Here is a 27,176-nt window from a genome sequence, read left to right on the forward strand (position 1 = left end):
TCTTGGATAGGCAATTTAGCTACATTACCGTAACTGGTCAAAAACGCTCCAAACGGAAGTGGGCAGATAGCCACCGTTTCTCATCGGAAGTCTTTGATGTCTAAACGTAATTAGCCATCACCTCAAAACCTTCGACTACAACAGGTTTTGTGCATAACCTTATTATGATTTAAATATTTTGATCCATTTATTATTGTACGGATTGTATTAAACGATTTTAAAAATGTAAAACTTAATTATTCAATAAATTATGACAGTTATATTCATCAAACATAATGTATATCCACAAAATCGTCAAAATCAAAATTGGATAAGAATTTCAATTTAACTCACACCACCAATGTGGGCAAAATATGAATTTCTATAACTATTCAGTATTTACTCTAAAGTATTTAGATAAACATAGGTAAGAATACAGAAAAACGAGAGTATTTCTTCAAAATCCATCATTTTTATTTTAATTTTAATACTAAAAAAAAAAAAATTATAATTTTAATGAAATTAAATATTTAAACGAAAAATAACAAGGTTTTATTTAGGATTTAAGTTATAATTCGAAAAGTGTTAATTAATATTAAGGACGTTAAGCTTTTCAGTATTATGCATATTATTATTTACTATAAATAAAACAATTTTGTAAGTATTTGGATTAATTTTAAGGTATTTAAAAAAAGAATTTATTCAGATGAAATTGAATTATTTGAATTATTTTTTAAATTGTTTTTGACGAAAATTAGTTCAACTTATTGTACAACTAAGAGTAAAATAAATTACAAACAACATTAAAAATAAAATAAAGAATCTTAAAAAAAAACAATTGGTTGACAGTGCATTTCCGCTCAAAATCGTTTTCTGTAGGTATACAAGGATTTATTATTATTGAATTTAAATTTAACACATCAATTGCTTTGATTTAATTTCCTGAATTTTAAATTACCATGTCTAATTCCTATATTTTTTATTGATTGTATGCTTAATAATTTAGAGTCTTATTAGAGTTTATACATTTCCCCTTGAATATTATCTTTATCATATTATAATTCACATTTTTCACACGGCACTATTATAGCACAGTTTTCTGTAAAACAAATTGATAAATATGCGTTAATATTCAGAAGTATATCGTTATTTACAATAGTTCATTATACAGAAACCTGATAACAAAAGGTCAAAATTATAAATAACAGCTATTTCCTGGTTTTGTATATAGTTATTGTTTTATTGAAAACAATTATTAAATTACTAAACAAAGTTGTTTACGTTTTTAATACAGAATAAATTGATTTTTAACTTGCATTATTTTTTTGGATAAGCGATTTTCCAATTAAAAACAGTAATTTATTGTATAATAGTCAATAAAGGTATTAATTTATAAACATAAATATATATATAATATCGCAAATTGATTTTACGTTCATAACACAAAAAACAATACGTTTTACTACCCACAATATTGCTCAAATGCAAAATTTTTATTCTTATTGTTTGGAAAGAAACACTTCAACAACAATAAGTAATTTATTTTATTTGCAAAGTGAGAAATATGAATTCACGAATACATATTATATATGTATGTTTACATAAATCATAAATAATAAATCTGTTACTTCCATTAAATATGTATAACACAGATAAAATTAAAATAAGGAAAAATACTATCAAATTTTATGCAAACGTTTTTATTTATAAATATATATTATATTATGTAACTTTTAAACAAAATATTTCTTAGAACAGTTGTATTATAACTTACTATTCTGGAATATTATAATATTTACCATTTACTTAATCGTCGGGAAAATTATTGTCTTTAGATGGTAGTTTAAAAATGTTTAATATAATACTTTTATTACATTAATAGAGTTGAATTTAAACAAAAATAAACGCTAATACTAAAGCTGAAATATATTTTTTTTTATAAGAGCTTAGTAAATCCTTTGTAATTAATTAACTCAAAGTATATTGTTTGCGTGTATTTTATTTATAGTTTCAATGGATTTTTTTTTTTGTTAGAATTTAACAAAATTTGTATGTATAGGTAATTATGTATTACTTCTATTTTGTTTCTAAAAAAAGGAAAGCAAACATACATTGTTATGTATGTACCTTGAACCTATAGTGCAGAATTAATATTTTACTAATTTAGTATACCTAATCAATATTTTGACCAGATTTTTTTTATATAAACAATATTAAATATTAGTTTTGTAGCTGATTAGTACTATTAACAACAATTAAATGTTTTTCCAAGAAATATAGAAATATCAGAAAACCAAGAATTATTATTATGACTATAATATTATACCTCGCTATATTATATTTGTCATTAGATAGGCAACCAAATCAACATTTACTTCAGATATCTGTTGAAATTGCCTTAAAATATATAATGTGAAATATGAAGATAATATTTTTGAAAAATTTCCTGTCAAATTATTTCAATATGAAGTTGAAAGGAAATAAATTTAATAAATTTAAACATAAATTCTCGACCTCACAATACCTTGTGAATTAGTGCTACAATAATTGATAAAAACGTTTCAAATAAGAGTTTATAGTGTATAATCTACCTATGTATATAATGTTATACTTGATTTTAAAAAAAAACCATAATTCGTTCTGATTGTTCATTCATAGAATTATCAAGAAATTTCTAAGTATTACAAAAAAAGAAAAGTTTGAATTACTTAAGCACCCGTAAGTTTGAAAAAAACTTAATTGATGATTTATAATTTTGTTTTATCAATTTTTTTCTTTCAGCCTGTGAGTTGTATACAGTATATAGTCTGTATTAGTATTTTCCAGCTTTAGGAATACATTACAGTAACAGAGAAAATAACATTTAATCGTAAAACAAAAATATTACAAATTGAATAATATACTAATTTTAAACTAATATTTTTTTTCCCCAAATATTATGTAAAATTCTTAAAATATTATTTATTGGTCATTAAACTAAAACATTCTCCTGGCCCGGCCACAAATGTTATACGATACATAGTTGATGATCTTCTTCCAGCTTCGCGCACGTATGCCATATATAGTGTCGGTTAAGAAATTCCATACCGTTCGATCGTCTATGTATGTGTACTTTTTGAAATTCTTAATCGCATGCCAAATTCTTACGGCCCAAATGATTTGTCCACACTGTTATCACCATATTATGCACATGCAACTGTTGTAGATTAATAGAAATAAATTTATTAAATACAAAATCTATATCTATTAAACATGATTTTATTTATAGTGAAATGAATATTTTATAAATTATAAAATACTATTTCTTGTATATTTATTAATAATTGAAACAAACTTTAATATCATTGAAAATTTAAATCAACTGATACATTACAATCATTATTATAATAATAAAATAAAGTATAATTTTATATAATTACACAATTTTATGCTCAGTGTAATAACCTTTATAAACTTGAGGATAAGATGTGTTATTTTAAAATGATATTATATTAATACAAAGGAGCGAGGTGTGCGTTTTAATGCTGCTGATTTTTTCTTGTTAGTTATATCTACTAATATGTAAGTATGTTATACATTTTTATTTTTTCATAATAACTGTTGCTTAAAATATCGAATTAAGACTGTTTGTCAGTGTAATAAACATGTAATAATATAAAAAATCACGTGAATTCCAAAAGTAGTTTTCTCAATTTATTTTTTTATGAAAATAATTATTTATTGTGTAGTATATATAATTTTTATTTCTTGAAACAATCAACATTAAATTTACGGATTTTGTTAATATTACAGTATAGTATATTATACTTTTTATTGCGTAGTATACCAAAGTCGTTAATAACTTAGCAATATAATTTAGAATTTTGGTGCTTGACCAGTATCATAGAAAAAAAAAATATTAAATATTTTTGATTATATATTTTTATACTACTCTTTCGTTTTTGGTCTTGATTTTATTTTAATGTTTTTTAAAGTAAGTTACTATTTATTAAAATTTAAAGTAGGGAGTTGTAAAAAAATTGTTTTTGATGTATTAACTAAGTAGGTTTTTAGTTTATTAACTAGGTATTTCTTAAATGTAAATTAATTCAACGTGTTCGCAATCATTATAATATAATATTATTATCTACCGCTAGTCCGCGCTGACCATTCTGTTCTTTGTATTATTATTAACGAGCATAGCAACATAGCAGCTGTACCTAGTATATAATTTGTTGATATGCCCGATGCCGCGATTGTATATTAGATTAATATTATAATAGCCTTTTTAAATGTTTTATAAACAATTTTAAATATTATAGTTTTACATTAAAGTATAACATGGCTCAAAACTGTATTTTTTGTTTTTATTTCAACTTTTGGAAAAATTAAAATAAATATATGTTTTACAATAATATATCCATATATAACATATATCATACATCATGATAATATCTATTAAATGTATAGTAAATGAAGCAAACCTATTGAAGTTTTAATTTAAAATCTTAATAATTTTTGTTTAAATGGCACATTTTAAAAACTTTCACGTAAGAAACAACTACAAAAAAAAAAAAAAACTTCAAATAAAATATGTGACCAATTTCCGGTTTGCAATGTATAAACGACAAAATCTTATTCAGTTATCAATTTATCGTACTTTTCAACTTCAAAAAAAGGTTTAATTTAATTTTATCACATTTTTTTTTTTTAATTATATTGTGCTTTGAAGTTATAAATAAGTGTAACAAAAATATTATACTCATATATTACTTGATATTGTGATATTTTAATATTATTAACATTTAACAATGTCATTTTATTATTATATACCTACTAAAATGTATTATATCATAATATTTGATCCGAGTTGTATAATTAATTATAAAAAAATGCACGTATCTAGGAGGGGTCTATGGGGGGCTGGACCACAATCCCCCGACATATTAAAAAATAAAATTTTTTATATATCAATCTTGTAAAAAGCTAAAAATTCTATTCAGTTACTTACCCCCCCCCCCAAAAAAAAAAAAAAAAATAAATAAATTAAAAAAAATAAAATAAAATCGTGGTTAATGCTTTTATAAAAATACAAATCTTAGATAAGTAGATACACTCAATACGTATCATTTCTCGTATATTTATTAAAAACTTTAGAAGCTAAAAAATTAAACTCAATTTTGACTTAGATACCTATATTGTATTATATCTTAAGTCAATAACATAATCTTGATCACAACTCAATAACCTCAAAACCTTGTGCGCAAACATTGTTGCTGTAATCAATAGTTTACATTGTTAAATATTAGCAAACATTTTCAATTTGGCTTTTGACATAAATAACTAAAGTTTTCACGAAACGAATAAACGGAAATTCCGTTATGAAATCACGTTAAAGCATATATTATAGTTTCCGGCAATATAGGCTGTGGGTTGATGCGATCGATCCGTTTCCAAAGTAGTTGGTTTGCATTCCCAAACTATTAAAGCAAGTTTTCCACACATTCGAAATAACCGACGTGTAACGAGAAACCAATTACTACAATAACTATTAAAATAGTAGTTAGGACGATCGTATGATAATATTTCCGCTCTGGCGCTATCACACAACACTCAGTTTAATTACCGCGATTTGAATTCAACGCATGTCCGCATACTATATAAATTCGCTTTATTTCGATCGTCCTTTAAGTTAGATTAACATTATCGAGTAACAGTCGTTATAGACTTTAATCGTCTGATACTGTACAATACATAAACGGACTTGTACGTCATCTATATTATAGTTTATACGTCTACGAAATTTGTTTTCTATAGTTTAAAAACAACGTCATCTGTAAAATGTATTTACGGGGACCCGTTAAAAGAATAAAATATACACTACATATAGTCTATTAGATTAAAAGTTTTATCCGATTTCGAACGGGCGTTATTGTTAACCACCTTGGGCTTATATAGTTTTTTCTTCCAGTTCGCGTAGGCACAATAGTATAATATAGACTTTCGATATAATATATATATGTATATACGCATTATAGACATTCAATTGCAACTCGATTAGGTCACCATTAAAAGTTTTCCGGAAGTTAAGCATGTGCACTTTGTGCTTGTTGTTTGTGTGTGATAAGTGTACGCAAAATTGTATGAGACGCTCGGCAAAGTTTGCGAAACTTGATCCGATGACGAGAAGCCGAACGTTCGAAGAAGGATACTTTTCAAATTACCATACCCTCGAAGAAAACCTACTTAAGCAGCTATTACAAGTTTAATGAAAACCTCCCGAAACTTTGGGTACCTATGCTAAATAACAAACGAAGCGAGTCTGTCGTGTACCTTGTTTATACAATCTTATTACGAATTAATTTTATAATATTATGTATATCTATTTTTTTTTCATTAAATTAACTATGTTGAATTTATCAAATTTTTTTAACAACTTCCGTCACTTTGAATATAAATTGAAATATTAACTTTGGTACAAGTATAAATATGATATTTAAGTGGTACCGAAATATTATAAACATTTACCAAAAATTATCATGTTTTTTTCTCTCAAGCATAATATATTATTATTATTATTAAATAGCTAATATTTTAGTATAATAATTTAATACTTGAAACTTTTGCATTGGTGTATAATAAAAATAAATAATAGAAATACAATTTTTTTTCTTTTAAATGTTTTTTTTCTTATACCAAAAACGGCGTAAATTTAAATATTTGCAGTATTTTAAGCTCGCATCCATAGATCATTATTAAAATAATTGAAAAAGTTTAAGTTCATAATTTATTGTTATGATTTTTTCTTTTGCTACGACCTATTATTTATGAAACAAATTGTAAATATTAAATCACTTAATTGTAATTATATTAGATCATTACATTTTTCATTTTTTGCTGCGTATAAAGTTTCTTAGAATTTTTACAGATTGAAATCGCTATAACTTTTTAATGACTATATTTTGGTACTATATGTAGCTCTTGTATACTTGCAGTTATTACTTTTCAATAATATGTGCATATCAAAATGTAATATTAGCTGTTTAAAAAGTTGAAATATTTCAGTTGGAAAAATCGAAAATTCGATAGAAATACAAATCAAGTAGGTACATGTCATATATACACAATCATGAATATTCATTCACCAGCATATTATTATAAACTTGTAAGAAAAATATATTACGCGTTGAATCATTTATACTGATAATAATTAAGATGATATTATAATAAATAACTGTTGTAATGAGCATGAGACAGGATGATTTATAGGGTAGCAAACATATATGGTCTGAAAGGAAATATCCCAAGTCATTACGGACTACAGTTATCTGCTGGTGCCGATAATTAAAAAAAAAAAAAAAACAAAATACGTTTAAAGCCGGTCCTTTTAGCGAGATGGTAGTGGGAATAACCACTGCAGCACGAGAAATGGCATCCGGAAGTTTTTCCGGATTTCCTGTACTGTAATTTACGATGTTTTGGCAACCGTCCTCGGGAGGTTTTTATTTTCAGCAGATAAGTATGAATATACAATATTATATTTATATTTTTAAGCTACCCTGAATAATGAATATCCTTCACACCTTTCTAATCTCGGATGGCAGAGGGAAAAATCTGTTAGAATAAGTGATAATATGCTAATATAAAATGTATAGATTCACTATCCAATCTTATACTTAGTATAAACCGGATATTCAAAAAATTATCAATGGATTTAACATAAAAATACAGATTTATAAAGACATTAACATATTATTATATATATAATAAATAAATAAATATAAATATTATATACACTCATACACAATTTTGATATGAATATAGTTTCCTTTTTCTTTGAATTTTTAAAAATTTACAAAAAATAAATAATGTATAGGTACCTCATAATATTATAATATAATATAATTATAAAGTGTCCCGTGATGATTTACAAATTGTGATGTATCCTTAAATAATGGATACACCATAATTCTATTTTTTTTTTTTTTTTTAACATAGATATAAGGACTAAAAAGTATTTCATATTTTAATTTAATTTAATGGTTTAGTAAATAAGTTAAATAAATTATTTTTAAAAATTTTAAAGATAACCATTTTGTAGTTTATTTGTCAGAAAAAGTAATAAACGTCTTGGTTTTTAATATTTTTTTTTGTTTCGAGAAAAATTGAGAATTAGTTGATACTATAGTGCCAGTGATATCGAATATGTGGCTCACAGGATTATGCCATCGGCAAATTATTTCAGTGTAGGTACTAAAAAGCAATATTTAAACATCATGATGTAAATGAAAATAAAATGTTGTAACGTTAACATTTTCAGAAAAGTTAACTATACAAAATTATTATTTTTAATTTTTTTTTGAAAAAATTGTCTATTTAACCTTTTAAGTAAAACATTAAATTAAATTACAATATGAAATACCTTTAGTCTTTATCTCTGTGTGTCTTATATTACAAAAATCTGAATTATTTAAGGAGATATCGCGAGACACCTTATGGATATAAATATGTACTTATTAGCATAACAGTAAGATATGTTATATGTAATAAATAAATTAAAGCATTGCAGTAAAAAATGTGTAGTTATATAATGTTTATAAATTTTCTTGTAAACTATAACTTTATAATAAAGACATAAATACAATTTGTTGAACGGTGAAGAGAATGTTATTATATTAAATAAGCATACCATAAACAAGCATGAAGTATTGCTTTTTAATATTAGTCTATGATGTATATCTTTACTATCTATAATTACTACATTAAGGATGATTTATTTATTAACAGAGTTATCATTTATAAATAATATAGTCTAAAAAAGAAACACTTCTCTTTTGTACAATCAATAAAAATGAGAATTAATAAGTAATATTATAATATAATTATAATAATTAATTACCTGTATAAAGAACTATGTATTGTAAAAAATATAATATTATATTGAAGTACTTATTAAGTTCGTGATTGGAGCTGAACATATTACTTTCAACGTATAATTTAATAGAAATTATTTTCTTGCAAATTCATATCAAAAAACTTTAAACAAAAATATTTTAATTATAAAAGTGTGTTATCTAAAATGCGAATGAATTTAATTAAAAAAATGTTTTAAACAAAACCTTGTGATAAAAATATAATAATATTCAAATTAAAGTATTAAACAACTTTCCTACACAATGATTACAGTAATATGTATACTAATAACTTTAATTTAAATTTTCTTAACGATTCAATGTTAGATAATAAAAAATTACTCTATTTAAAATACTTTACAATTCAAATCATATCATCGACAAAATATATTTTAGTATATAAGGTTTAACACATCTAAGTTTTGCATATAGGTACATGTACATCGGAACATCAATAATTCGAATCAGTCCGAAACAAACAAAAAATCGAGTTATCAAAAATTTGACTTACAGAAAACTTTGATAACTCAAATTGGTCGGGGACATAAAAAATAAAAATTAGTTAACGAAAACATTTTTTTTTTACAACACGAAAACTTTATTTTATAATCGTATTTATTTATTCTACCTATGTGACTATGTAACCGTGCATTTTAAGCAATAAGTAAAGATTGGTAAAATTAACGATTTTAAATTACGAGTATCGTTATATATTTGCATTCATTTATTATATGCACACGTATTTTATGAATACTATTCGAGTTACATAAACTAAAATTCAACTGAAAATATATCACACATTGACATTCAGGGGTCATGAAATTTCTTTGAGTTATCGAAAATTCGATTTATAGAGGGTCGAGTTATCGAGGTTTCACTGTAATTAAAATAATTGCTTGAAATTACATTTTGAAAATTGTTTACATTTTACATTTTATAATAGATAATCAAAGCATTATACATTTATTTTAATAAAAAAAATGTTTCGTTTACCTATGTCAAAATTAAAAGAATAAAAATTAATTCGAATCTAGAAATTTAAAAAATAATACAATATATTATTACCATATTGTGTAGGTATAGTACCTATAATATAACTCTAAACTAACACTGTGTCAAAGTAATAAAATCTATGTTAATTCTATTTTTATACCCTAGTCTAATATATAAATTAATTATTATAAGTTATTTTAAGCTATCTATAATATAGTATAGGTATAAGTGTGATTTAATTTATACTAAATAACACTTCTGGTAAGTTATAATATGCAAGTAAATTGTATTTCGTATTGTTTTTCTCGAATAAAAATACTCACAAGTTGGCCTACTAATGAAATGGCGCACCAAATGGATGTATAAATATATGTGCCCCCACTTGCAAAATCAGTGCTAAAAATGTCGCGACGTTCGATAAAAGCGATTGAGTTTTAATTGGCGTCATGTCATTTAAACGTATTGAAAGGTAAATTAGTACTATAAATAAATCGTCTTAGATTATACGCTTGGACGTTCGCACGGCATTGTTACTTCAAATCTTTCATCGGACACAGATTCAGACGATATCCGACGCGTCGTTCGACGTAGTTTTTTATTTTCTTATACGACAGCGGTACAAATATTAACATTAAAAATGGTAAGTTTTTTTCAAATAATATTTAAAATTTTTTACGAAAAAAAAAGTTACCTGTCGACTATGGTGTGTATAATAATAAATTAATGTGTATAATATAGTCGTGGATGGACCCACCCCCTCCATCAGTTGAGATGTCGGAAGGCATAACGTTGAGTAAAGATCAATTGAAAGGTATAACGGCGAAGGTTATTAATCTTTTCGTGTGATTTTAATAATGTTTTATCGTATTTAGTTTTAAGAAAGGCTTTCGACACATTTGACACGGAGAAAAACGGAAAAATTACGTGTGCCAACATCAACATTATCTTGGATATGTTGGGCCATGCTACCGACACGGTAACCGTCAGGAACATCGTAGCCGAAATTGACCATCAAGGTAAGATCGAAAGGCACGTAGAGTAATTTATTAATTTGTGATTGATTCTGCGCTTTGTTCTAACTATAATACATTGTATTGTGTAAAAGCGGACCAATTTTCATCTTATTCAATTAGATCAGTTGCATAATATTTTATTAAAAATTTCTGATAATGCAACAACGAAGACCTTCAGATCGGCGGCGTGTATCATAATAGGTAATAATCTAAATACACGCAAAGGGCCTTCCAGCGTATGTACTAAACACTAGTACCGTATATTATGCTATGTAATATAATATTATTATATTATGCGATATAATTTTGCGAGAGTTGCCTAATATTTGCGTTTAAATTTATGCATATCGATACTTTTTATTTAATTGATTTATCGGTAAATATGCAATTAAGCGGTACATAAAAGAATGCGGTCGAATGGATCATGATCAAACGGTTTTTTGAAATTGTTATTCAACCACCATATGCGATATTGTTGTGGACACTTTTTTTAAACACGTTCTATCGAACCATACAAACTAGTTGAATACGCTTTTGAATTTATATTCGTCATTTTACAAATACGTACAGAAGCACTTTGGGAGCTACGATCAATAAGTGTATTTCCGATCGAGTGTGCTGATTTCATTATCATACCTAATCGATAAATAGTAATCAAGAAACGGATTGCGTTCAATATTTATTTAAAAACACTATAACAATACAAAATTAGAGTACGCTAAAGAAAATCGCGGTCCAAAACATCAATGCAAACAAGGTAACGCGAATGTTTTAGACATAATTCTATGTACCTACCTACTGAATAAAACAACTCAACCGACATCGCCACTTAGAACGCGTAATTATTTAAATGCATGCCTATCGACAATCGTTTAAGATTGAACGTGAGGTACAGTGTTGTTTTGAATGCTGATTTACGGTAAAATATAAAGCAATAAAAAACACAATAACAATAATAATAAAGCACACATTATTCTATTTATTTTTTTATCGTATTATGAAATCGATGATTCGCCCACTCGATGGCCGCCCACATGTTTTTTTTTATTACTGTCTATATAAAAAAAAATTCAATATACAAATAATTTTTGATGCAATCATCTACTGTCTAATAAACAAATATATTACATCATTACCTAATAAATGTATACGCGATGCAACGGTTATTTGTTGTTTAACGATTTGAAAGTTCGAGTTTTCAACAATTCTTTTTTATAAAACAAACTTTATAATATAAAGGAACGTAACGGCTGCTTGAATAAAACTTGTAAAACAAATATTACTCGTATACTTGATTTAAATGTAATTTGCGCGTTAACAACTATACATAATACGAATTATCTAAATAATTTCAAAATGTTTTTTTTTTTTTTTTTTTGAAATGGAACTCCGTAATTTATTCAACGCATACGACACCGACTAATAAATTACTATAATACGTACCTACCTACTTTGATTCAATATACAACGCGTCCGATCCAACGTACAAACGACTATGGTCCTTTAACGATCTTCGTGATTGAACCGATGACCCTAAACGAACACTCTTTTCGCGTACTACTTACATGGATATACTTTCTAGTGGGAAGTATATACACGACATACCTATATACATTCAACGTCTGTAATAATAATTTGGCTAATCCGACGAAAATTGTTAATACGCGTTATCCTTTATGATATTGCTTTGGATATAGGTACGCACGCCTACATGCTAATAATAAATACCTATAGTTTTACTATACGGGTTGCTCGATTGCTCAATACAATATATACGAGTATGAAAAAGTTTCATAAATTAATTAATACCTGTGTGTCCTATTGTTATGAAAACGGTCGAGTATTATTATAAAGCGCTGTCGATAGAAAGTGTTTTGTAGCGAAATTCAAACAATGTAGGCACAAACAAAACCTAAGGATTTAGTTTACTTTTTTTTTTTTCATGAAATAAAACGGTTGACTTGTATGATAATATAGTCATGTTCCTTTTTTCCGCTCTTACTTCGCCACTGTATATTATAATATGCAATAATACGTTTAACATTTAATATTAAAGTAGATCACAAGTACAGTAGGTAGGTACTTAGTTGTTAAATTTTTTTCTTTTGTATTCCCAGTATATATCCACAACGAACAAAAAATTTAAATAACATACAATTTATGAATATCATATTTTTATTTAGGTACAATTCTATCGCATTTAGGCATTTTTTTTTAGGCGTGTCTTAATTTCTATAATATCAAATAATATTTAGTCGATCACAAATAGTAGTTTTTAAGGTACATACCTAAATAAAAAAAAACGTACTTATAATCGCAATACAATACGCTCTCTCGCCGTTATATTTATACAGTGATCGATTTATGGAAATGCACTTTAAAAATACTTAAAATAAGAACGTACAATTCAATATTATTACATATTATGACAAAATGGGTCTTGCATCAAATATCAAAATAATAACACGATAATTGTTTTCTAATTTAAAACGTTTATTATAACAAATTCATAATATTTTAACGATAAAAATGTAAAGTACATTATTAACTATATACGTTTACAACTTAGAAAAAAACATAACATTATAGATATTTTTTCGCAATCTATATATTTAATTTAATTATAATGTATAATAATACCTACTAATATACAATTATTATAATTATTTCTAAAAGTTAAAATTAAACTAATTTTTATACGTGGTTTTTATAAAATAAAAGTAATAATTATTTTTAATTTTAATAATTGAAATTACTTGTGTATTAGTTAATGGAAATTTAGCTTTGAATGTTATAATATAGATTATACAGTTTAAACGAAATTCGATGGGTACCTTTTAAAATGTTTAAATGAATAATTAAGTCTTAATTTATTAAAGTTGTTTCTTTGCAAACTATACGGAAAAGTAAATTAATTAATATCATTCAACAATGATGTAACTTTACTTAGTCGTTTTTCTGTTCGTACTTCGTATTATAAACATCTGGTCTACACATTTTAAGCCATATACATTATCGCTATATGAGTATAATTGTATTTAGTGTTTGTAGATTAAACATCACAATTTTTATTTCATAAATCATTAGCTATGTCTTCAGATTTTTTACATTATCATGTTATTTTTTTTCAATTACGTTCAACAATTAGTAATTTTTTTTATACATAAAATATCATATTCTGATTGTTTTTTTAGGTTTGACAAGAAAATCTATAATATATAACCGGCTGTTTCTCAGTATGATGTGTTCCGATCGTGCGTTTGATTCTTAATCTGTTCGGTATAGTATTATTTTTAATTCAAGATTTTTCCATTCGTGTATTATGCTTTTATTTATCTTCAGTTTGAATTTATTAGTTCGCTAGTGTGTCAGTCGCAATTAACTTTTATTTTGTAAAAAAATATTTTATACAATGCGCTTAAGCAGTTTTTAAGAGTAGTGTATTTTTTAGTTCTATACTACTCATTTTGCTTTTTGATCCGCTTATACGCTTATGTTATTTTTTTTCTGACATTTCGTTTATACGAAACGCTTATAAAATAATATACAATTTAAAATATTCACGCAAATCGATTGAAACAGTAACACATATTATAGTTCGTATTGGACCCGAATACGTGTAATATATGCTTTGGAATACGTGTTAAATTTTTCATTTTTGTTTTACAGAGAAAAATCACTTGCCAAAAAAAGATAAGCTCTTTAAAAGTTACTATATGTTATATATACGTATAATATTATTATAACTACTAGCTAAGCTATGGCTAGTTCATGATGAAATCATTGTATTCGAAAGGAAGGCCGACTGGGCAGTGTATGAAGGTTTAGGCTTCTGCATATTTATTACAATATTATATTATGTAGTCTAAATTTATGAAGCAAGACCTATAATAGAACAATATTTAGACTTATTTATGAGAAGTGATGTACAGAGGGTTCGTGATTTAAGCAATGTATAACCACAATAAGAAATAGTGTCAACCTCAATAATGAAACAATTAAAAATAATAGCATCTAAACTATATACCGTAAATTAGTAACATAAAACATTTATTGTTGTTATGCATTGTTATTTATTTATAAATATCGTGTACTCCGATTGACCCACAGTTAGATTATTCATTATATGTATGTAATATTTGAATTAGACATTCAAGTGAGTAGCGTGTTGAGGATTAATTTAAAAAGAAAAAACTTTGTTAGTTGATCGGTGTCATGAAAGCACGGCAAACATTTTATTTAATCACTTTAAAACACGAGTTTTAAATTGTTACATAATTGATACATTAATTAAACAACATACTTAAGTGTTAAATATTAGCACTGAGGGGTGTCTATATGTGGTATATTTTTCTTAAATTACACCGCCGTGCTTACCATAGAGCTTTATAATAAACATTTGTATGTCCAGACAATTTATGATTTCGACAATATATTATAAAAATAGGTTTTAGGGTACCGGAGAAAATATAAACTGCTTAGTCTGATATACACCGAATACAATAAAAGCTAATATTTTATGAATAATAATAAAAAAAAAAAAACAAATACAAACAATTACAAACAAATATTTACGTGTATATTGCATGTATACACTATTTCAAATAACATATTCGACCATAGTTAGTCGTAATTCATGAGTTAATAACGTAGTTCACGTAGTTGGATTCAAATGTTTTTCAGAAAATGGTTTAAAAAAATTAATTTTATAGCTATATTTTTAACTTTTAGCGTATTATTTCGCATATCATTGATTTCTTACACCGCGTATTTTCTAGTTTTTTATTACTATGTATATAAATCCAAAGACCCGTTAATTAAAAATAAAAAGTGTAAGCAGCATGGTACATTAAACGTGCTAGTCGTGCTACACCCATTTTTTTTTTTTTGTTGCAATTTTCATAATTCATATTTTTATTTTATATTGCAAATCATATTTTTAACTTAAAATTCACATTCAAACAAAATACCTTTATTCAAAATATTGGTATAAATATATATAATATATGTATTATGTATATATAAAAAAACACAATAAATGGCTGATAAAATGAATTCAATAGAGTTTATACTATACATATATATTGTGTTATAAAAATGTATACCTTATGCCATAAAATATTCTCATCACATTGAATATATTAAGCCATGATATAGGTACATTGTTTCTCTACTTAATAATAATTATGCAAGTGCATCATAGTATAATACTCTGAAATTGCATTGGAAAATAATATATAAATGTTATAATGACTGCGATTTCACGAACAATAAGTGCATCATATTTAATTGCAAACGATGTGATACTTTGATGTGAATTTTTACGTTACTTAATTCTGCTTAGAAATTTTTTTTAATACTGACAGAATTTCAGATTTTTTTTTTCATTTATTATACTAATAATTTTTATTTCTTAATACTAATTTTATTATTTTATTCACTTCAACATGATAACTTAAATTTTCCCCTTAATTTTTGAAGACAATATATTATATCATATAATAGTTCAATTATTATGTTAAGTATTTTATAATATAATATATAAAAGTAAATATACATTTGTATATATATTGCTAGATTTTGATTTTGCTGGGTGAATTTCAACAATCAAATAAACTAATCATAATTTCGTAGTTATTAAACTTTTTTTTTTTTACTATAATGTTATTTTGTTACTATCTATAAAATTTATGTGTTTGGCTTAGATAGATATATTCACGTATCGTAATAAAACGGAATCCCTCAGGACCCATGTCACAAATACCCTCAATATGACAATGTCTTGAAAAAATATTCGTATAAGAGATACTTAATGTGAACAGTGTTTTCAATTTATTCGTCAAGACTAAAAATATTTTCTTGTTTATGGAATTCGACTTTATAGCATTTCGAGTAAATTACCACACTATATAGGTTATGTCATATCATACGCTAAAATATGTTGTATTAAATAATATAATTTTGTCTATACAGGCTGGTGATTTATTTTAAAAGTATGATTTTCGCATGTGACTATATCTAAGTATATTTTTTGAGAATTTTTTCGTGATAGTTTTTAAAAATTATCACACATATTAAAATATACAATATATATAATATTGATTAACGATATGCTTTTGTGAAATAACTTAGCACATCTTGTGAACCATCACCCCACTCCACCAAAAAAAAATTATTTTGATTTTTATAACGATAGCCATCGCAGTAGGTATATTGTAATCATAATATTATTATTTGTTAATAGTGCGTATATTATTATAATAACGTTTGGTGCTCTAGTATAATGCATCCGAAGTGTATAATAATTTGCGTATATTTTACAGTCACCATTGTTGGCCAAATTTAGTACAATAGATGGCCTTGTGCGCGGTAAAAATAATATCTCACTATGCTGAAATCGGTACAAATTGTCGATTGTTATTTATTTTTACTATTTGTGTCTGAATTTTGTACTCGGATTTAAGATGTTTTATTACTGCAATACATGTCGTGTTTTTCTCTTACAGGGACTGGTACATTATCCTTTGATGACTTCTGTACGCTGGCAGCCAAATTTATGACCGAGGAGGAAGAAGACTCCGAAGCAATCAAAACAGAACTCAGAGAAGCTTTTAGGTTATACGACAAAGAAGGTACGAATAATAAAAATACTTAATTACTTGCTATAAAGGAATGACGCGGGGTTACTACATAGGTTATTTGAATTGGTAATTTCGAAATCAAATAAAGATTGTTAATTTACATTCAGGAAATGGATATATAACAACTGAAGTACTGAGAGAAATATTGTCTGAACTCGACAACAACATGTCCGACGAAGAACTGGATCAGATGATCGATGAAATCGACGCAGACGGATCCGGTACCGTAGACTTTGACGGTAAGTTGTACATTATTATATTTTATAAAGGTGATAGAGCTTCGCAATAGGTCGGAAATATGCAGATATTATTAACTTTCAAATTATCCTATAGTAATAAATTATACATCGGTATCTTAATCTAATATTATATAACTATATGAGTTATAATATAATAATAAGACACCACAATGACAAAATATAAACGTCGCAGTGAATTGCATTATTTTAACGTAGTTTTGAACTTAATATAGTCGAAATTTACTAAAGACATACTGTCGAAACGCTTTGATTGGGTTTAAGTATGAGAAAAATATTTCTAGAGGACCTGTGCTCACATTATTATATAATTATCTTTAACGCCTCGAGGGATTAAAAAGGTTGGTATGCAGATGACGTCCCCCGTTGAGTTATATTATCGACAGTAAAGTTATCATATCATTGGTTTGGGGCCCTGTCAGACACGGAGTGGAAACGATGATTATTATTAGTCAGGTGAATGCGCAATGTCAGTGTTGTCATTAAAAAATAAAAAAATAAAATAGTTTATCGACGATGGCTTCCTGTAGCTTTCGAAACGTTGATAATTATTATACATACGTAGTAATTATTATTGCGATCGATCAATCATGATCGTTTCAATCGTAACACAACGGTAACGCGGCAAACCCTATGGGGTCCGATATAATGTGTATTATATTTGTTCGTCTGTCACGATGATTAATTTATCGGTTTTTAAAACAAATTCGAGTGTCGACGACGACGAAAGTGCGGTCGATTGATTAATAATTATATAGTAATGATAACAGTAATAATCGGACGGTAGGTAATAATTGAAAGTTGGAGGCAGCCGCAGTTACAGCAGAGGCTATATTCGTGGATATACGACGTATAGTACTTACATGGTGGTTGTCAAACAAAGTATAGCGTGAAGTGAACGCAAATGTGACGAAGCTAAAATATATTATTATACATTTTGATCGACCCGTAGGACGTTAATTGCGCGAAAAATTGTATAGGTCTTCGCCGTGGCGTAACGTCTTATTAGCACGCACACGCCGTCACCATCAAACTATCAAACATGAAAATTATTAGTTTCTAAAATCGACCCTTTTAGGCGCGAAAAATAACAGAAAAATTAGCCTTCTAGATGACGAAGATTGCTTGTATACCAGTGAACCCGAGGCCTCGCATTGCCACATTAACTATATAGGTACTTAGATAAACACTCATCGCGTAAAAAAAAAGTTATAAAATGCCTCAAATGAGATCGGTTCAACTATCTCTTCTCTTATAAAGAGATAATAAGTAGATACATGTATATCATTAAATAATTGATTATACCATTCATACCCATAATAATGGATGTTTTATAAATTCATGTTACGCAAAACCGTTAAAAAAAAACCTAGACGAACGAATGTATTTTATTTTCGGTAGCTTGTTCCGTTCGGTTATCTATATAATTTGTCAGTCTAGTGTTGTTTTATGCAAATGATTCTGAAATTCGTTATTGCGCAAGATTTGTTTTTACTAGAGTATCTGAGTAAGTCGTATTTACAACTTTCCCGTGTCATGCGTAATTTTTTTCCCCGGGAAATTTTACTTTGCTTCAACATATATCAACCGTTTCGGAGGGGACTCATATAATATTGAAATTATGTATACCTTAGACTCGGCCGAATCTTCAAAACTACCGACCGTTTTAGATTAAATGGCGTAATATTTGTGCACGCATTGAGGAATTGAATCATTAATACGATAATGCCTGTACATAATGTCTGGCATTTTAATTACTCAAAGTAGTAAATTATAATAAACTTTTTTTTTTCAGAATTCATGGAGGTAATGACTGGTTAATGCGAAAATGTCATAAGAATTATTAATATTATACAATCAAACAAATACAGCACTTTTGAAAAAGCAACATTTTTTTTTTTTTTTACTTACAATTTTCAATTCGTGTGAACTTAATGCGTTGAATGCGGGAGCTCCAACTGATTTAATGCATTAATTTAGAGTAATAATGTAAACACCCATTATCATTAAAATATTGTATTCTATCAAACTAATTACTTATGTTGATCCCAATAAACGGTATGTTTTCAATCGTCATATTGCAACACACATATTTATTTCGAGTAGGTACATTATAATATATATATATATAATAATATGCAGAAAAAACCGCTTATTAGGAACACTTTTGGTCCAATATGAAATGTGTCAATCGACCGATTGTTTCTAATAATAGCGATTGGTTTTATTTACTATGAAAAAAAAAATATGTATAATTAATAAAAATATATCTACTATAAAAGGAAAAAATGAATTATTTTATTTGTTATGTAAAATATGTATCTATCGATTTTTTTTGCGTCTAGTAACTCGATGACCGTGTTTTCATAAGAATAATGTTGCTCAAAGCCGAAACACTACCTCTTTACGTACGTACACTGAAGCTGAACTAAAGAGCTTAGTTGTGGGTACTGCAATTACGATAAAGAACCGTCAAAATGAACGAAGTTAATTGGACAAGTGGAATTCAGTATCGATGCGTAACGATCGATGTAAGGTAAAAATAAGATTATGTAGTATAGCACTATAGCAGACTGTCCGCAGTAGTAGTACCTTGACTCTAATTGTTTCTAATAACTGACGTGTTATTTCAATAATCCGATTGATTTTCATTTTTTAAAAATACGACCGATCCTTTACTAGACGTTTTGTATCGACAAGTCGATTATATCAATAATTCGTGTTTCCAAAAAGCGTGCGGTTTCTACTTTACATGTTATCTAAAACACTGTTCTTCGTGATCGGATAAATTCTCACACAATGATTATTTATTTGAAAATTAAACCTTACATTTGTCCAAAACAGTTGTAACAATGCAATAATAACTACCTATCGTCTTGTTTAAATTTATCAAAAACTAATATAGTATGTCGACTGAATACTGATTTTTCACGATTTACGTGATTATATTATGTATAAACAAAAATATTACGTTATTGACTGCATTCACAATACAATACAATTACAAATACGGTGTCGACAGAACAAATTAGTATTATTTTTTGAACAGAATAAATATTGAAGTTGAGTATAATTTACGGTACTCATGGCTTGTAATATTTTTTAAATTAAAATAATGAATGTAAAGCTACGTAGCTTGCGCTTAGGTACGTTGCTACCGAAATGAGATAAGTATTAGCTAGGTCGATTCAATTTATGTAATTGCTTCGTGAATACCTACATCAAATTAAATGCACAAGTACCTACTCAGATTGTCTTAAGGCTTATACTTATAGCAGTTACTTAAGAGCAATTTTAAATTGTATTATAAATGCAAATATAAACAATATGTACTCAGAACAGTTAAAACGATAACGTTAAAAATATGTAATTAGAGCAAAAAAAAAAAACATGATCTGATTGTATAATACATTACTTTTAGCAAGATACCTACTTTTCATTATAATTACTATAAAAATAATTTGCTATTATAATGTCAAACCAGAGAATTACCTGAACAAAATCGGTGATTGAATGTTTAAAATAATAAATATATAGGTACATTAGAAGAAGTTTGACAGGTGGTCGCCGATCGGTAGAGTAAATGAATTAGTAATTTACGTTTACGCCCGAAAAAGGTAATAAAATATATCTAATAGTTTTTTTTTTTACCAGGGCTGAAAACGGGTTAGGATTAAAAATTTTTCTTTCAAATAAAAGTGACTGGTTTAAATTTTGCAGTGATATTTTATGGCGTTAAATACGTTTTAAAAACCCATTATTGTAATGTTGGTTAATGGTTACTTAGCCACCCAGGTCACAATCACAGCTCTGAACTAGTTCAGATTCCTTAAATTTATATTTATATATACTGAAATCGTATTAAGTAGTATAATTTATAAGCAATCTTAATGTTTTTATACAACTAAAATACAAAGGTTAGATTTTTGTTAAAATAATAATCGTAAATATAATGTTATTTGCCAGTTTTGAAAACGTTAAAATAATAAAAATTAAAAACACATTGAACTGAATATTTATATATAAATATATTTTACCTTTATTCTTTATTAAAATTGTTGATATAATCCATAGTAATTACGGTCATTAGATTTTTAACAATAGGTAGTATAATATAAATTAAGGTACATACAGTTTTGGTTTAGTTACAATATGGCCTTGCAAAACATTGCTTTTTAGATTCTGAGCAGAACGAATAGCCGATGAATGTATTGATTTTATCGTGTTTTTTTTCTGTAGAATTACACGATAAGTTGTCAATAAAATGCTTCGATTTTTAAAAATGGGATTAGTTTTAGATAAAAAATTTGATCTAATTTGTACTTTAAAGAGATCAAACTTAAAAATTCAAAGTCGTATTTATTTTTATAATTAGGAAAAATAAACAAAAAATTAATGAAAAACAGGAATTTTTATGCAAATCAAAATTATTTACAAACTCGATTATTTTTCCTAAAACCTAATGTATCACAAAAACGAATAACAGTAGATACTTGACATTTTCACCAGATATTTATTTTTATTGTACCTAGTTATTTATTTAATACATACAGTTTTCTATAGCTATTTTTGAAAAATTATTAGGCATTAATAAATTTTCAACTTTTTTAGATTTTTATATTAAATATGTTGATTAAAAGTTATTTACTAGATAGAAATTCTTGAAAATTTAATAAAAATCTTTTCATAAGTTATTAATTTTTCAATTAAAAAATATCGAAAAACTATGATCAGAATATTGTTTTATATGCATTTGAATTTAGAGTTTCGACGAAATCGCAATTAACTTTTGAGTTACATATTATAATAAGGAATAATGTAACACGGTAAAAATACTATAAATATATAGCACGTATTAAAATAATTCAATTATATAATAATATAATAAATGGAATATTTTCGGAAAAATTATATCATCCTATTACATAATATTAGTAAAGTAAAATTAATCACTTCTATAGCTATATCAAATAAACATAAGTTGATTGAATAATTATTATTGCAATATTAAATTGAATGTAGTTGTTAGAGAAGAGTACAATATTATGAAAAAAAATAAAACAAATATAATATTAAATCGATTTATTTATATACATAAGTATGGTATTAGATTTTCTTGAATGCATTCTTAGATATTGTATGATTGTTTTTTGTACACCAGATTCAAACCAAGAGAGGAGTTAAAGTTTTTATACGTATAATATGTTTGTTTTTAGTTTATTAGTTTCGAAAAATAATTACTATTCGTTCTACAAAATGTGAATAATCTAAAGCGAATCTGTTTTCGACGTATTATTACTATGTTCATATCAATGTACATTATATTAATGAATAAAACCATAAACGGTATAATCAATCTATTATTAAACTATTATGATATAAATAATTTTATCATTTGTATATTATACTTCTATTGTTTTTGAAACGTTAAAAATCTGTTTATCCTTTTGTTTATTATATTATTTACTATTAGTACTGACTGTATTTATTCAAATTGCAATTTCATATTTAATTACATCGTTTATGTAATTTTTCATCTATTGTTGATGTTAGTTTATTTGAGTCTAATTTGTTATTCATTTACTATTTTATAATACTACGCAATTTATTTTACTACCTTTATTACTTTTTATCATTTGCAACGTTAAAATTTGTTTGATCATTTGTATTTAGTATCTTCAATACAAGTACTATATTATTGTTATTTGTCATTTAATTGAAGTTTAATATATTTTAAATTCTAATTTCTATGTACAATTATTATTGTACTAGCCCGGACCAATAATTAAGATTATTTATGAATAATTATTGGGTTTAAATTATGATTTAAAAGCAAAAGAGAAATTATCCGCATTTTATATTTTGATTATTTATGATATACATAATGTATCAAGATTGATCTACATTTTGCCTAATAAACTTATCAATATAATATAAGCAAACATATTTTATATTACCCTCTGAGCTACAGATTGATTTAATGAGAAACTATAACAAACCCGTTAATGTCTTTAAACACACTTTTATTATACATTTATAATATCCAATTTATTTCAAAATTAAATATTTATTACGTTATGTTGGTGAGTTTTGAGATGTTTTTTTACGACTACTCTTCCTACTCTGATTATGTCAATTAATTTGATTATTTAACGAGTAAAATTAATTGCACGTACATTGTTTATGTAATATATTGACACAGAGTAAATTGCATTTTCATAATGTTTACATATGGTTGTTGTTTATATTATACATTATTATGTAGCTACTGTAATAAGTAGGTATTACAGTTAAAAATTATGCTTCATTATTAATAATAATGAGACCGACACGATGACTGTACTGAAAATTCGATTTAATTAAGATATTGAATGACCGTACTATAACGCTATAGGGTAAGTTAACACATTACAAACGGTATTCAATTAAAATTTGACACAATATACTTAAACAAAGCATTTAAGCATAACAAAATGTAATATAATTTTGATGTGTAAGTGTATTATTTCAACAAAAATATATAAGTAAATACTATCAATTAATAATCAATAATTATTATAATTATATTAAAAAATATAGTTTAGAGGTTCAGAATTAAATATGATTTGATAGTATTAGTTTTAATGTATTATACAATATATTTTTAACGATATGAATTCTACGTGATATTGCGAAACGACTATCATAAAACATGTGTACGACTGAACAACTTGTAAAAGTGGAAAAATTGGTAGGTACCTATCTAAAAAAATGTTGCACGAAGAAATTGAATAACGTCATTTTAACTTAATAACAATCATCATTTGAATACACTAATGAAGTCATAAAAAAAAGAAGAATAAAATTAATAAATAATTTATAAGTATAAGTTTTGACAGAATGTTTTTGATAGATATTATCGGTTTCTTGATCAAAAAGAAAAATTCCATAAAGTTTTAAATTTTAATCTGTTCAAAAATCAAAAATAAAACTAACTTAAAAGTTCTGAAATGTAAATGTTAGTATCAGTGAACCAGTATAGCTGTATACGTACCAATTTAATGTCTAATAATTAGTATTGAATAGTAGGTATAGAACAAATTCACTAATCAAAATCAAAATTAGAGTGTCTAGGACTTAGGTATTAATACTGGAATTGAAGTGAGAAAATTACAGATACCTTTTTAAAATATCGTCTAGTAAAAAAATTACAACTATTTACTTCTTGTTTTCGTTTAATGTATTATAAATGTTGTAGGTAGATACTAACTATAAATTGCAACTTATTTGTTAAAAAATACTTTGCAAAGAAAAAAAACATACGATTTAATCTCGGACTATTATTATCCTCTTAAAATTTAGTGAAAGGTGTTTAAAATGTTTAAATTCCCGTATTATACTGACCCAGACGCCACGATTTCGATTTTTCTCGAGTGGAATTTACTCCGCTATATATAATATCCTCCGTTAGACGAAAACTGGACGGCAGCGTCCTACTCGCCAGCGCGTCCAGCCTTGTACACACGCTATATGACATTATAATAGGGTACCGGATTATTGTTGCAGGTAAAATGCTGAGTAAATATATATACATAATATAGAAGGGAAACAAAACACAGAAAATAAATTAAAAGAAACACAAAATACGGACTTTATCGTTGGTCAAGGACGTAAGCAGAGTATATTGTAGCGACGATGTGACTTGCGCAAAACAATATCTTTCGGATTGCACCCGGCGGGGGCGTCGGCGACTTAAAACAATGCACGGGGAATGATGTAGGTATATTATACACATTATTATCATTATTATACAACACAATATAAATAATGGTATTATACCACGCCGGTGCAGTGTCTCGGCGTAGTGCCCGTCGTCATCGTATTATTATTATTATTATTATGTAGAGCACCGGATTTTCGCCCGAAGTGATCTTCGTACAGTGTCCTGCACAGTACGTATTGTTTACACTGGCCCAGTTAGCCAAAATAATATATCATCAAGGTCCGTCGCCGCGCCGGTCCGGCTACAGCGGACGGCTATAATACACTATATAAACGCCACTGACACCTCAGTTCAAGGACAGGTTTCCCCTTTTGCGGCTGAATGTCGAAATTCCGACGATACACGTAGGTACCAGCCAGGTACTACCTATACCTCCAGCTATACTTATCACACAGCGAATATAATAAATTATCGGTGATTTTACGATTTCGAATCCGGAGATTAAAAAAGTTTATTTATCGGGATTACATATAGAGTCGGGTCTCGGATAGATCGATTCCGCCGGTTTGTTACTATAAAGTAGGTACAGCATAATATAGTACCTGCAATTCACTATATTCATAGACAAAACGAGGTGTACGGACGATTCGCCAAACGTGATAACTTCTATTTTTACCTTTGATGAGTAACGAATTTATACGAATAATATAATATATTATCTTCTTGAAGAATAAAAATAAAAAATATGTACATATATAAATATTATATGTGTGATTGTGTATAGGAACCGATAATATATTTATTAAAATATATTATTAAAATGCAACGATTTGCGTGTACCCATAACATTGTATATTATAAGAGAATAAACGTAGTTTTTTAATGATATTTTTAATATAATCATACGTGACAATATTGTTATTAAATCGAACAATAATAATAATATATTTAATGGAAAATAGCAAAAAAGTTACCTACCTATTATACTAAATATACTATATATTTAGTATTTACAAATAAATAATAATATTAAAATACAAAATGTGTTGTTGTTAATTTTAATAACTAATAAGTAGTTCCGGATTTTTATATAAATGCATACTTTTCTACGCTTTTTATAGAATAATTTTGATTACAAATGTCGATATTTCGTAATAATAGTAACAATAATAATAATTTATTACCATGACGCGACTATTATTGATTTCAATATACTATTCTAAACACAATATTGAATTATTATAAACGTAAATTATATTTTAATGTGGGAAATAACATACACAAATATTTTAAGACATACTTACGTGTATATTTTAGATTTTAAAATGAATAAATAAATATTTATTAATAATAATAAACTTAAACATAATTTTGAAACCATTTATCTGAATTATATTACTAACAATAATTTCTAGCCTTTTTCAAATTTTACTATTTTATTTACTTTTATATCACTTAATGTATTACGTAATTAAAAATTAAGTTAGTTACTGCTCATTAATATAATAATATAGTAACGCGATAACGAAAATAATTTTGCTTTTGAGTCTTATTACATACAGAATTATTCTTTTAAAGATTGGTTTACTCAAATATTAACATTATAAACAAATATTTTTGCTTAAATAATAATTGTATGCTAATATATAACAACATTTTCAATAAAAAAAGTATACTTTCAACTTTTTTTAATCCTCACC

At 26.2% G+C, this 27,176-nt stretch overlaps 1 protein-coding gene across 1 annotated transcript; it reads left to right on the forward strand.

Annotated features, from left to right (window-relative positions):
• The first annotated feature begins 10,305 nt into the window (after positions 1-10,305).
• On the forward strand, positions 10,306-20,063 carry LOC114125456 (troponin C-like). Its single transcript, XM_027989111.2, has 6 exons — positions 10,306-10,503; positions 10,602-10,674; positions 10,736-10,879; positions 17,383-17,508; positions 17,625-17,756; positions 19,570-20,063. The coding sequence occupies exons 1-6, from the start codon at positions 10,501-10,503 to the stop codon at positions 19,593-19,595; spliced, it is 504 nt and encodes a 167-aa protein (XP_027844912.1). The 5' UTR covers positions 10,306-10,500; the 3' UTR covers positions 19,596-20,063.
• Positions 20,064-27,176: the final 7,113 nt, after the last annotated feature.

The sequence above is a fragment of the Aphis gossypii genome, chromosome 2 (genome assembly GCF_020184175.1).
Source record: "Aphis gossypii isolate Hap1 chromosome 2, ASM2018417v2, whole genome shotgun sequence".
NCBI classification, from domain to species: Eukaryota; Metazoa; Arthropoda; class Insecta; order Hemiptera; family Aphididae; genus Aphis; species Aphis gossypii.

Bases quoted from the DNA above. Each gene is read 5' to 3' on its own strand.
- LOC114125456 (XM_027989111.2), top strand. The intron at 10,880-17,382 runs GTAAGATCGAAA...TTTCTCTTACAG, and splicing joins AGCCGAAATTGACCATCAAG to GGACTGGTACATTATCCTTT. The intron at 17,509-17,624 runs GTACGAATAATA...ATTTACATTCAG, and splicing joins TAGGTTATACGACAAAGAAG to GAAATGGATATATAACAACT.